The 14686-nt window shown below is 30.7% G+C and overlaps 1 protein-coding gene across 1 annotated transcript in view; it reads left to right on the top strand.

Moving 5' to 3' along the window:
• The window catches only part of CngA (Cyclic nucleotide-gated ion channel subunit A), a 609564-nt gene that overhangs the window by 363995 nt on the left and 230883 nt on the right, over positions 1-14686 (top strand). Inside the window, exon 3 of the mRNA XM_067052970.1 lies at positions 2481-2567. Within this exon, the coding sequence (XP_066909071.1) occupies positions 2481-2567 (87 nt within the window). The remainder of the gene's footprint in view (positions 1-2480; positions 2568-14686) is intronic.

Here is a 14686-nt window from a genome sequence, read left to right as displayed (position 1 = left end):
GTAATCTTAGTAAAAAAAATAAACATCACACCAATAATCTATACTCTAAACTGCCCGATGTTGTTCTAATTGGACCTTCGTAAACAAATTATTAACAGAAGTAATAAATTAATTAATATTTTTTTTGTGTTGAAATAAAGTTAATATTTGTTTTTCGCATCCCAAAATAAAACTTGGATACGATTTTTTCTAGTAATCAAAAAATAAACATCACACCAATAATCTATACTCTAAACTGCCCGATGTTGTTCTAATTGGACCTTCGTAAACAAATTATTAACAGAAGATATAAAATAAAACGTTAGAAAATTTACATAATTTTAAACTGCTTTTTCTCCCATAAGCAAGTATAAAATATATTCATGTGTGTCAAAAGAGTGGGAATAAAATATTTTATAGCCGTTTTAGTTGTGTTTATTGGATGTGGATAAAACTACCAGGATTTTTATTTTATTTCGTGAACCCGGGATATCGGCAGAGAAAAAATATCCTCTGAAAATCAAGCCTTTAAGTTTATAATTTTTATCTATGTGAAAATTCGCAGTTAAGGGTATCGAAACGTAACCTCCCCTTTGTAAGAAATGGGTACGGATAAAATTTCACAATAAACACAATAGCTAATCATAAATTTTCTATTTATATTACTTATATATCTTCACAGGACAGGGCTATCAAATACTTTTAATATCATGACTAGGGCAAGCAAAAGTTTTTATTATATTGAATTTTAGAACCTTCAGTATCAGTATATTAAACTATTTATTATAAGTTTATTCGAAATAAAAATGTCTACTTCCTACAATAAAAACGTATTAGTGAAATTCGATATCTTTCTTCGAGAACACTCCATCACAAATCACTAAAAGTTATTGACATAGACGTCAATGCTAATGGAAGGTTATACGGCAGGTTATGATCAGGACACAATCCAAGCAACGAAAGTGTATAACAAAAACTATTGTATTTGAAAAAATAATTAAGGCTGTAAAACATATACAGAAGTATAAAATTAAGCCACATGGATTTTTAAATATATAATCTTAACATATTGCAATTTATGAATAGCGTTTTCTCACTCCCTGGATTGTCATAGTTTACGGTTTTCAATATTTCAAAAATGGGTGATAACTAACCAAGTTCTAGTTTCTGAATATGATAGGTTATAATGTATCTTTCTCTAAGTGATAATATATCACCTAAAAATTACCGAACGACTGAAATCAAAACCTCTTAGTATATTACAAGCACTGTGTAATCACATCTCCACTTTTTACAGAACGAAAACCTTTACCATGACCATTTAATGCTATATGCTTCAACTTTCTCAATTGGGATTATTTCTGTGATAAGTGATAGATTATATTATTTCAGTATTTTTGTTCACCCTTATTCTCCAGGTACCTTGTGCTATTTGAGTAATTAATTGATACATTTATTTATCCATATCTTTATAAAAGTAAGTTAAATATTTAAATAAACCGTATGTTTGTATTCTATATTTCAGTATGATATCCAAAAACCTCAATCCTCTGAAACTCACTCCGTGGTTATTATCGAAAATACTTCCTACCTCAAGAATGTGACAGTATTTTAAGCGTGTACTGTATCAAATATTACAAATATTATTATTATAGACTCATCACAAACGCCTTTCTTGAACCTGGGCAGCTCTAGCATTCTTCAACAATGAAGGGCAAGAAATGTTAATTTTTTCCCATCTTTATTTGATAAATTACTTTTCTAAATTTAATAAAGCAGTAATTATGCACAATTTAATTTTTTTTTCATATAATTTATTATTTAATGAGCACACGTTCGTGATCCATATTGATAACAACATGTATAGAAAAAGAGAACCATATGAATATAATCTCAAATTTATTCGAATGTTTTCTTTGACTGATTTAGATTTTTTTTGTATAACAAATTGCTGAATGAATGAAATAATTTATTATTTAATGTAATTTATTATTTACTTGATCCTATAGTAGATCGTTAGAAATTTTGTGAAAATACTATTTTTCATAAATCCAAAGTACTGTACCACCATCTTCAAGCGATTCTGTATCTCATTCTTTGTTTTTAATTTATTATTTTTTATTTTATCATAGCTCAGTGATCACTAATGATTATGAGTGCCCACGTCATAGGGGTTCAATAGAGATCCCATAAAAAATTCTCATACTAAAAAGTTAGATTTTCAAAATGACTTAAAAGAACAAATAATGTTCAAGTCAAAGTTGTACTGAAATTATGAAATTACCAAAAAATACACATTTATTTACTACACTCTGAAACCATTAGTTCGTAAGCATGCTTCTAAAGAATCAATCACCAACTCATCACTAAGCTTTCAATACCTTAGGTAGTTTTGAAATGAATTTGATAGTTTTTATCAAAGTTATTGATTATTTTTTTTTTCTTCTTTATTAACCTAATTGCTTTATAATTATTTCTATTAATCAGTTATGATGTTGCAGGGAGTGGAGACAGTTTCGGGCAGGTTCACAAGAGAGTTCGAATCAAAGGAAACGTCCCTCATACACTTGGAAAATGCTGTTCAAATCGTAAGTCTTAGTTTTACCTATCTTAATCTATAATTTATCATATTTCTTTTTTAAAATTAACTTAATTAACTACAATAGCTTTGTAGCTTTAGGAGAATTGTCCGTTTCACGGTGAAGAAAGGTACACAAATATTATATAAACACTAATGGAAGAATAAAAAAAAAAATGTAATTGATAACAATAGTATTCATTTAATTAAAGGAAAAAATAAATTCATAATAATCAACAATTATAAAAATAAAAGAAAATAATATAATAAATGATAAATTCTATCTCTGTCTAAGATATCGCTATCTATATATAAATTATATCGATGTCTAAGACAAAGAAAATTAAATTTAAGTAAAATCCAGTTAGTAAATACACATTCTTTGTATTTTATATTCTTTAATGTTTGTATGCCACTGGTATCAAGGCAATTACCATAGTGGTATCATTCAATCAATTCTTGCTCAAATGCACTATATTGCACTATAATTCATGAGTTGCAATTACTGCATGTATGTATAATTAGAAAATTATACCTACATTAAGTATATTTAATCTCACAACGCTTAGTAACCAAGTAGTCCGGAGTTATAGGATTTATACGTGGCTACGATTTTTTACTCTGAAATTCCAAATCATTTAAAATATCACTTAAAAGGCCGTTTTTTTTTTATTTTCTCGTACATTACGACACATAATTCTAAAACAATGCTAAGAGAAGAATACCTTTAAAAAGAGCTTGAGAGTCAGGTCCACCACTAACCGTAAATCATATAAGACCCCGTCGACGAAGCTCTTCGTTGAGGCACGAGAAAGTAATATGTTAAAAGATATTGCTTTAGAATAGAGTGTTATTTATTACATTACAGAATTTAAATATTACAGTGTTATAATAACCTTAGGAGAGCTTAGGCGATTATTAATTAAGAAAGAATTTCCAATAATATATATTGAAATTCGGTATATAAATAACACTCTATTTTGAAGTAATATGTTTCAAAATACAAAGTATAATGTTCTAATTCGTTTTAATCTGCATTTATTGTAACTCGTGGGTTATAATGCAATATAGTACGAAATTTGAGCAAGAATTGATTTGATGATACCACTATGGTGATTGCCTTGATGCCAGTGGCATACAAATATTAAAGGATATAAAATACAGCGAATGTGAATTTACTTTAAGAATTTACTTTAAGATATTTAAATAAATGAAATCTAGCTCAACTGGAAATATTTAAACTTATCAATTGAAATAGGAGTTCCATAGTCCTTTTTCGTTATCATATGAGTGTTGAGACACTGATTTGAGATTATTGTCTAAACTATGTATAATAAATGAACCGTTATATTTCTGTTCGATGTATTAAAAAGAAAATTAATAAATACTTGTCTATTTTAGCCCTGCTATTAAACTATATTCGCGGTAGAGGAGTGCCAGTGACACAAAGGAAGGGTCCTTACGCATTTCCTCCCAATTACCCAGAATGAACCCTTTATGGCCACATCCGATTATCTCCTCATCGATCTCTTCTGACCCTTGTCCTCTCCAAAGGCCATCATCACTTCATTAGTTATACCTTCCATCATCTTTACTTTATGATCTAATTTACAGTTCGAATTAGCTATTCCGATACGTTCTGTTCGGATTTTAAAAAAATGTGAAAAAAGATTGGGATTACATTGGTCCAAAGTATTAATTATATGGATAATTATGACCATCGCACTATATTCTTTATTACTCCCATTTGCATTTCAAATATGTCAGACCCTTTACTATCTATCGTATCTTAACTAACCACACAGCTTTAACCATAAATCCCACTTCATTAATTCAGTTAATTTAATCGCATTTAAATTCCATTCAAGATGCATAATCAAGCGCAGTCAAATGAGACACTTGACCCTAACATTAAAGAAATAAAATGTCATGTGCGTCTAAGTCGTACGGATTTGGGACAGAGGGGATTGTTAAAAACTTTTTTTTTTAATATCTGTGAAATTATTTTATTTTTTGGAAAATAAGTTCTATACAAAATTAAAGTAATTTCATTCTTTACAAAATGGTCGAATAACTTTTTTCCCTAAACTTCATATTAAGGTCATTTAATAGAGAAAATTTCTTTTAAATAATTTAATGCATGTGGAGAAATGAATGAACAAGAAAATTTAATAAAATATGTGAGAAAATAGTATATTCAATGATTGCATAAAAAGAAATAGTTTAAAATGATATTTATATTTAACAGCCTATGGAAATGAGAGGGGGTAAAAAGAGAAATAATTCTTCTTTCGAGGAACAATATATATTAGAAGAGCCGGGAAGAAAAAAACAGTTGTTTCACCCCAATTTTTTATTACTTTAATGAAAACTATGCATAATTAATAGTCTAAATTGATGAGTCTGCCAAGTATAGGTAGGGAGGGATAAAAAATGGCGGCTGTTTCAAGAAGTTATAAAACTTTTTTTGTTCGTTTGTTAGTTTTGAAAGGGCGTTTAACAGCCTGGTCATCAACGCCCGTAGGTTGTTGCCTTTGGTAAGGCCTAGTTGTTCCATAGTCATAGCTTTGGTATAGTGTACTGATTCGCACCAGTGGGATTCATTTCCGTGAGATTTGAAATATTATCTAGCTAGATAATTATAATTTGTTTAATAATCGTTACAATAGTGGGAAGGATAATGAAAAGCAGATGAGTAACTGTTCTAATTTTAAAAATAAGGCAAGATAAATAGATAATTATAATAATTAAAGGCTGGTTATTAAGTTTGTCTGATGGATGAATTTAATGAATCTTTCTATTACGGATTCGTCGTTTCTCAATGCCATTGGAACATTTGTTGGTATCCCTAACTGGTTCAGAGTTAATGTGTAGTGATGACATTCTTCAAAAATGTGTTTGACGGTCAGATTACTATTACTTTTCGAACATTTTGGAACCTCTCCTGTTATGAGGTGGATGTATGTCAATCAGGTATGTCCTATTCTGAGTCGGGTGATCTCTACTTCTACTTCGGGTTGATGTAATCCAGGACTTCACATCTTTCTTTATAGGTTTCAACTTACTGGGTGGACTTTCATCTCACATTTTTGTCATCTTTTATTAATACATTCCTTTAACGGGCGAGCAAGTTCCTTTCCAGTTTAGATTGCTGCTGTTCTACCTGGTATGAAACATTTTTTTCATTTGTAGCTCTATTACATTAAAACTACCAACAACATTAGAAAACCTAAGAGAACGTCATTTAAAGTACAGTAAATTTTCTAAAATATGAGCTATATACATTCAATGGTATTCGAGATATAGCTTTTTAAAAAAGCAGTATTTCATAAAAAAAAATGTACTGAAAGATCAGTATTAAGTGAATTTATTTTGAAATATCTATACCTCAAAAAACCATTAGATGTACAAGTGCCTATTAACACTCAAATTAAAGCTCGTTTAATGTACTATTAAGTAGTTCCTGGTGTTTGTCTTCGTGTGTTATTTATTATTTGAAAATAAAAAACACCATTTGTGAGAGATTTAGCGTACGTCAATTGTCACTGAGCATACAATTTGCACTTTGAAGGATCACAATGGAGAGGGTTTGCTTCCAGGAAAAGTGAAGATAAAAGACAGGCATTATGATAAACTCCAGCGGGGTGTCAGTGGAACAAGAGCCAATCACCGCCTACCCCATGTTCCAGTTTAGATTACAATGGTGGGCATTCCTATTAGCCCCAACCTAAACCTGAGCTCCAAAGGCGTGATCAGCCACCCTCTTGTCTTCACTTTCCCTTTGTAGGAGTAGTAGAGAATGACACCCTCAAGATAATTACATACACACTACTGGCTAATTACACAACATATTCTAAAAAAAATCTAATGTTCTTTTATGGAAAACTACTTTAAAATATAAATAAAATAAAAAACTTCTTTCGCTGGTCATGCTCGATATTCTTACAAATGTTCTACTTAGTACAACCTGAAAATAACGGATAATACAAGCACAATCCAAAATTGTGTTTATAAGATTTTATCATGCAAAATTGCTTCTGGGAAATTAATAAAACTAACAACTAAAAAAAATCAATTTTTCGCATTTGTTTCATAAACTTGGTTGTAACTTTATACTTCTAAAATATATTTTGTTTCGGAAAATTTAGCAGCACTTTTTCAATTTGTTACCTTCCATTGTATTGTATATTTATATATAAATTCAGTAACGTCCGTTTTTAATAGTCATACATCGATTTCATCATTGTTCAACAGTTTGGTCTAATATAGCTTTCATCTTCTTACTTCCTATTTAAATTTTTTTCAGAAACCAGTTGTTCGGGACTATCCTTACTTTGCATTTTTCGACACTCGTTGGACCAAAATACTTTAAATCCCAGAAATTTTTAAATTGAAAAGAAAATTCTGTTTATAAACCATTTGTTCAGAACTATGCTTATTTTGCTTTTTTTTTAAACATACTTAATCCTTGTTACACAAAAAAACATATCCTAGAAAGCAAAAAACTGAAAAGAAAATATTGATCAGAGACCAGTCGTTCAGGACTATCCTAACTTTGATTTTTTCGAAACATACCTATTCATCATTATACCAAAAACCTTTAAATTCCAGAAATTTTTACAGTCGAAAAGAAAATTTTGTTTATCACCAATTGTTCAGGACTATTCTCGCTTTTGCATTTTTTTGAAGTGTACCTAATCGTAGTTTTACCAATAAACTTTAAATCTCTGAAATTTTAAAATCGATAGGAAAATTTTGTCCAGAAACCAGTTGTTTAAAACTATCCTTACTTTGGATTTTTCGAAATGTACCTATTCTTTGTTTTTATTATTCTTTTTGTTTTTTCTCCCTGGTCATTTTTTACATTCTGATGGGGGGAGGAGGGGATTATCTACAGGGTACCACCCTATTCTAATGGCATAGTGGGGTGTCATGTTTTCATTTCGTGGGTCCACTGCAGAAATAAATGTCGACCTCCCTGGCCGGATTTCAACCGCTACAGTTCCCCGATTGCAGGCTCTACTGCCTAAGCAACAGACGCCATTAAAATTTGCCTAATGATCGTTAAACCGAAAAAGTTCTCTTAAATCTCTAAAATTTTAAAATTGAAAGTACTTTTCTATCTATAAAGCATTATAAGACTAAATTAAATTAACCTGTTATAATTCGGAACATACGTAAACTTCTTATGGAGTTGAAATTACCTGATTAAGACTGTTATATTATTTTTTTTCTAATTGAGATTAGTAATTAGCGAGGTCAAGTAAGGTAGAGGATGTGTAATCACATTGTCCACACTTGGGGTTTTTTTCCTCTCTTATTTATGCTTTTATATCCCGAGCGCCCTTATTAGCCCTTTTCAGATGCATAAAGTAGCACTCTTACACGAGTACTTGCGTCTGAAGGGAGATAATTCTGTTAAAGTGTATTCTATTGAGAAGTTGGCATACTCCATGCTATTCCCTAGCCGATACGGTATCTTCAGATTATGGCAGAATTTATTGTCTCCGACCCAGGAGAGGTTTCCTCGGGTCTCCTTCGCTATCTAAAATTGGATTCCCTCGGGCACTCATAGGTCAGAATGACAGAACCGTCATTCCTGTTCATCTTTTATTTAAGATTTCACTCCTGGAAGTTCTAGTCGTGTCTTTTTGTTACAAGAGAAAGATCTTTATATTCCATTTTACTTGTATATTATTTATTTATTCAGCTTTTCACATTACATGGTGGAATAAATTATGTACAATGGTGCACTAGGGTTTTATTTCTTCTTTTCTATTCTATCACCTAGCTAATTTCTTATTTTTATTTAAGAAATTAAACACTTTTTATTTTTTTTTACGGTAACGGAAACCCTCCGCATCCATAGCATAGAGCAACCTGTTATGTGATAGAAAACAACATTAGAGACAAAATCATTCGATGAGAAATCCCATTAATCAGTTCGTTGAAAACGTTTCCGATGTTAACCACCGTGAACCAATAGGGGATGGTTGAACTTAAACATAAATAACATTCCTTATAACACTCCAATTCACTGAGCTTCGAACCAACTATAGCATGCGAAGCAGCATCATTTTAAGAAATCAATTTATATTTTTCTCCTGTAAATATTTTCAGCTCCGAAGGATTTTAATTCGTAAATGCATGTAGTTAATTTTATATACGAATACTTTAATTTAGAACTACAGAAATTAAATAAATATTACAAATTATTGTTATTATCTAATGAATCACTGTTACTTTATCACCAATTTAAGTTTTTTATTTTTTAAATCAAATGTCTAAGCTATTTCCAGAACTCGTATTCATAGTTTTTGTGTTTTAATTTACGTATTTGTTGTTTTTCTTGGAATGGATGAGGTATGCTATATCAAATCTGGATAGCAAACCCAGTTTATAGGAAAATAAGAAGATGACGTGTTTCTCGAAAGTCTGTTTCAATTGTGGTTTAACCAATACTCAATCCGTCTAAGGTTAAAAACGATGTGTAAAAAAAAAAATTCTAAAAGATTCTATAGGTTTTTCAAAAGCTGAATCTAAATTTTAGTTGTGGTACCTCGCCATTGAGTCATAACAAATATAGAATTCCGATTTTTTTTTCCAGGTTTTTATAACAAGGAATAAGGCTTGTAACTAACCATTTTTCTAAGATAAGCTTTTCTAACAAAATTTCTTACACAATACATAGATTACACTTCGGCTGCATGTTTGTTGATGCTAAAGACCTTCCTAATTTGAAAATGCTTGAAGTATGTAGGGGGGCAGCGGTAACAGCGTGGCATCGCGCCAGTCTACCAACCCAAAGGTTGTGAGATCGAGTTCCGGTCCCACCCGGGCTTTTTTCAAGCATATAATAATACAAAACTCACTCACAAACTTCCTCGGGAATTCATGTGTCCCGTTATCAAATGGGTGGCACTCACAAAAAATTGGCATGGGAGTGACGAACTCATGCTGCGAAAAAAAACACGTTAAAAAACGCGCGATGTATTTCGTAATACATCGCGCAAAGACTTAAAGCTCCATGGTCTGTTCCCCAAATAATAATAATAATATTGAGGTATATAGAGCAATAAGTAATGTACAATACTTGGGAAAGCTATTTGCAATATTGCAGGTATATATATTTGATGATCCCATGACAGTCTATCTAATTATAAATTGGAAGTTTCTATACATTCTGAATTATGAAAGGACATATTTAAATGAGTATAACTAAAGATTTCATATGAATATGACATATCTAGTGAGTAAAATATAAACTAATGCAAATATATTAATATTCTTATTTCTAGTAATATTTACAAAAGAGTCATTATTTCCTAATTTGAGTACACAACTTTTAGGTATAGGAATCGCTAATGTTGTATCAGGTTGTGGTTACAAAACATTTTGGTTATATAAAATATATACATCACTATCTTCAATGTATCTAACTAAAGGGTCTTCATTATTAATAGTAGTGGCCTTACAAGAGCTAATATTATTTCTGATACCTTGACTAATGCAAGGGTATGTATTTAGTAACACATTTGTACAATAATGATTTGTTTTATTTAGAATGGATATTGCACAAGAAATAAATAAACATTACAGGTCACCTTAAAATACCAAAGGTAGTAAAAGGTAATACCCAAAACGATTAATTACTTTTTTCACAGTAAAGCATTCACTAATTACCTGTTTCTTTTCTATTTTAGAGGGATTGAAAAAAAAAATTGTTTTGATGTAAGTACAATGATTAGTAAAAGCTTGGTTGTGAGAAAATAAATTTAAGTGATTGGGTACAACTCTTTTTACAAGATTGTTTCGATGTACTGAGGTAACTGATAACAAGTATAATGTTAAATATCTTTATGGAACAGGAACTGATCGGTTCGTAGTAAATACCATATGTTACATTTTGCTTAATGATTTCTTGCAATTTTTGTTTTAAGTAGTTTTCCCATGGATAAGCGATTTCCATTTTGTATCGAAATTTACCATTTACTGATCGCTCGGTTACGATAAAAATTTGATTGTGACTACTTTCCTGGGAGTGTTGAGTGGCAAGACTTTCCGCCTCATTGAGAACTTCGTGTTCTCAGGCTTCAGGTAACGCGTTTTATTAATCGTTAATTAGTTCCTGATACTCCTAAGCGTTAGGAGAGAGTAATGGTTCATCACCGTTGATCAGATTTTCAATATCAACATCAATATCTTCGACGGCTTAAGTTCATTAATTTTCTGATTTATTTTCGATTGAACTCTGCTTAGTGCGCCCGCGATTTGATTTGTCCTGCCTTCTCCGTATTTAATGTAAAAACTTAATTCATTTAACAATGAGATCCATTTAATTATGTGAGTATTATTATTTTTCATGGGAAATATCCAAAGGAGAAGTTTGTGGTCAGTTTGTATAGTAAAATGCTGGCCTTATAAATAAGGTTTAAAATGTTCACAGGCGTAAACTATTGCAAATAATTCTTTTTCTATTGCGGAATATCGAGATACAGTACTAGATAAAGTTTTAGATGCAAAGGCTATGGGGATGACCTCTGACTTCAGAGATTTGGGAAAGTACTGGGCCAACTGCGATATTACTAGTTCGTCAGTTATTAAAATCATGGGTTTAGAAAAATCAGAGTTAATTAATATAGGAGAATTAAGAAGTCGAGATTTTAGATTAGCATCACTATAACATTTATCATGTTATACGATTTGCGTGAGCATGAAGTTAATGGTTGATCAATGCGGGCAGAGTTCTGAATAAATGTTCGATAACAGCCAGTAAGGACGGGAAACTGTTTAATTTCTTTTTCTGATGTTGGGAGAGAAAATTTTTCTATAGCTTCAAGTTTTCGGGGATCGGTTCGGATTCCATCAGGTGTTTTTATGTAACCTAAAAATGATAATTCTGAATGAAAAAAAATTGGTTTTGTCTAGTTGAATAGATAAATTATGTTGATGAAATTTGGAAAGTAGGTTATCTAAATGCCGAAAATATTCTTCTTTTGATTTTGAAAAACCTATTATGTCATCAATATAAGGAAGTACAATTGATGTATTACCTAACAAAGAATCCATCGTTCGTTAAAACGTTGGAGGGGCATTCCATAGCCCAAATGGCATGCGAGTAAATTTATAGTGTCCTGTGTCTGTCGAAAATGCTGTTTTAACTATAGAGTTTTCGTCCATTTCCATTTGGTGGAACCCTCAAGCTAAATCAATGGTTGTAAAAAATGTTGAGCCGTTAAGTTACTTTAAGAGATATTAAGTATTTGGAAGCGGAAATTTATCTGGTATGGTTTCTGAATGGTTAATGACCACTTGAATTTTTCGTTTGCGTTAGGTTTGTTTTGGTACCACCCATATTGGGCTATTGTACGGTGAGTTTATTTCTCGTATTATTCCGTTGTTTAACAATGTTTTTCTTTTTTTAATTAAATTATCTTTAAATTGTTGGGGTTTCCTGTTATTTCGTGTGTAAATAGGCCTTAAGTTTTGATGGGTTTGCATGTTTTAGTAAGTTTGTTTTCCTTAATCTTCTGTTTTTATTATTCGTGGATATTTTTTAAGTAAATTAGTAATAGATTCTAGGTCTTCTTTATTTAAATGAGAGACTCTAATTAATCCTTTTATATTTAATTTATTTTCCACTTTATCGTTAATTTGTTAAACTATATCAACTTTTATTTTTATGTCATTGCTTATTATATTTTTACTTTTATCTGTTGATTAATAAAATTTTATTATTTTTCCATTTAATTCATCAACTATATCATATTTTATTTTAATGTCATTGCTTATTATTCTTTTATTTTTATGCGTTGATTGATAAAACTTTATTATCTTTCCATTTAATTGATTTTCAATTTTATCGTTCATCTGTCTAACTATATTATATTTTATTGTTATGCAATGGATTATTATATTTTCATTTTTATATTTTGATTGATCTAATTCTATTATTTTTCCATTACGAATGCGTACATTTTTTTTAATAAGGTCGTCGTTTTCTTCTAGGTTCATTTTCATAGCTATAGCTTGTATGGTTCCTATACCGAGCAATACATCAGATTTATCATTAAAATTAAAAATTTTACACTCAATCAATAATCCATGGTCTAACCCTAGTCTAGGCGCGATATCTACAAAGATCGCTCCGTGTCCCGATTTTCTACCTGTAGGTGTTTTGACAATAAATTCTTCCGGAAATATTTTAGTTCCGTTTGGTTCTGAACTTAGATTATGTAGGTGAGTTACGAAGCCGTGCCCACGAGCCATAGTTGTCCCAATAAATCAGTAAATTGTAGTATTTAAATCGTACTGTTCGGTTCCGGCTCTCTTAGCCCTAAAAATGTTCGAATTTATCTTCTAGATTTACAAGTCTTGCTTTTGATTCACTAATTTTCACTTCTAAATGATGTATTTCATGTACATCCGAACGTTTTTTTTTTAAATTTTCGAAACCCCTTTATTGTTTTAAATTTACAAATTAGAAATATATATAATACAATACATAGAAATATTATACTCAAATTTACATAATAACTTTGCCGTATGGCATTATAAGATAGGTCACATAATAACTGTGGGCTTACATAGAATGGGGAGGGGCCATTCCGGCTGGTGGTTCGCATTGACACCCTGTTTTGTGGATTCGGGTTAAACGGTTTAGATGGGAAGGGTTCTCGAGGTTTATAATTTTCCGCCAATTATTGTTTTCATGCCACACTTGCGGCCGGTGCTGTTGTCGTAATGTTCTTTCTTCGTGTATAAACAAATTTTGCGTTTTCCCAATTTTATGTTGGTTTTGATTTTGATGATGATGATCGTCTTTGTTTTCTTACAGATTTTGGAGCTGTCGATAATGCTGGTTAGCATATTGAAACTGGTTTTGAGGATGCCTATAATATTGGTTTTCTTGGTAATAAGGAGGGTGTTGATAGTTTGAGAATCTGCTATTTTGACATTGAGGTCATTCGCTATTATCTGTAATATTTATATATTTTTACCTCGTAATTGGTATGTTTTTGAATTCTTTATTAGATTTGTTTATGATAATTATGCTCTGTTTAGGATGTATATAATGTTTGGTCAAGTCAGTATAGTCTTTCCACTATGTCTCAATAATGGTTAAGTATAGCGTTTCGAAATTGGCCAACATTTATTAGTACTATGTGATTTAAGAAATCTAACAAGTCGGGGTGTTGGTTATGTAGAATATGACCGTTTATTTCCCGATCTTGACAGTTCATCATAGCTTGTTTGTTTTCTACTTCCTCATCAAATTTTATACGAGAAAATATTAATGATCTAATTTTAGATATTCTATTTAATTCCTTTTCTGTAAGGAAACGTTTGCATAAGTTCGCGTTTTAAATGTTCTACTGTACGCGATTATTGTGTTGAGTAATTGTGTTAAGTAAGTCTTGAACTGAATCGAATGTGTTTGTTAACAGACAGTCTGTAGCAAACCCTTTTCATTTGGATTTTGCTATGGTTTGTAACTAATCGTGATTTTAATTTTTTTGGCATATTATTATCTGAACGTACATTATTAAATTGTTTAATGCTACTAACAAAAAGTTCTACATCTTAAAGATTTCCACCAACACTAGACAAATTTCCATAATTTCCTCTGGTCATTTTAAACGTAATTGCCGTATTTTCGGTAGGGTTGGTGTCTGTTACAGATTCTGAATTAATACTACGCCTCTATATTAATCCATGACCAGTTTTTCCAATAAAAATAGTAATAATAATAAAAATTTATTTAAATAAAATTAATTTTTTATCCATTTTTGTCTCAACACATTTAATATCTATCTCATATAAGGATAAAGTTTTAACAAGTGACTGTGATAAATGAATTTTAATTTTTGTTTTTAATGTATATGTCGACTAACTAGAAATCGGTGTTGTAACCTTGGCAGAATAGCCTGCATGAAGTTGAGTGTTTAAATATTTTTAGTTCCAAAATTGTATTAAGATGTCCCTGAGGGTGGCCGGATTGGCCGAAACGTGGGACTTATAGGAAAAATAAATGTGTTGAGATAAAAATGGATAAAAATTGAATTATTTATTTAAACAAAATTAACCAGTCTCAAGAAAGTTAATGATTATAAATATAAAAATTTATTT

This window comes from Halyomorpha halys, unplaced genomic scaffold (genome assembly GCF_000696795.3).
Source record: "Halyomorpha halys isolate HHAL.00 unplaced genomic scaffold, Hhal_1.1 Scaffold23.1, whole genome shotgun sequence".
NCBI classification, from domain to species: Eukaryota; Metazoa; Arthropoda; class Insecta; order Hemiptera; family Pentatomidae; genus Halyomorpha; species Halyomorpha halys.
This window is presented reverse-complemented; position numbering and strand designations above follow the sequence as displayed.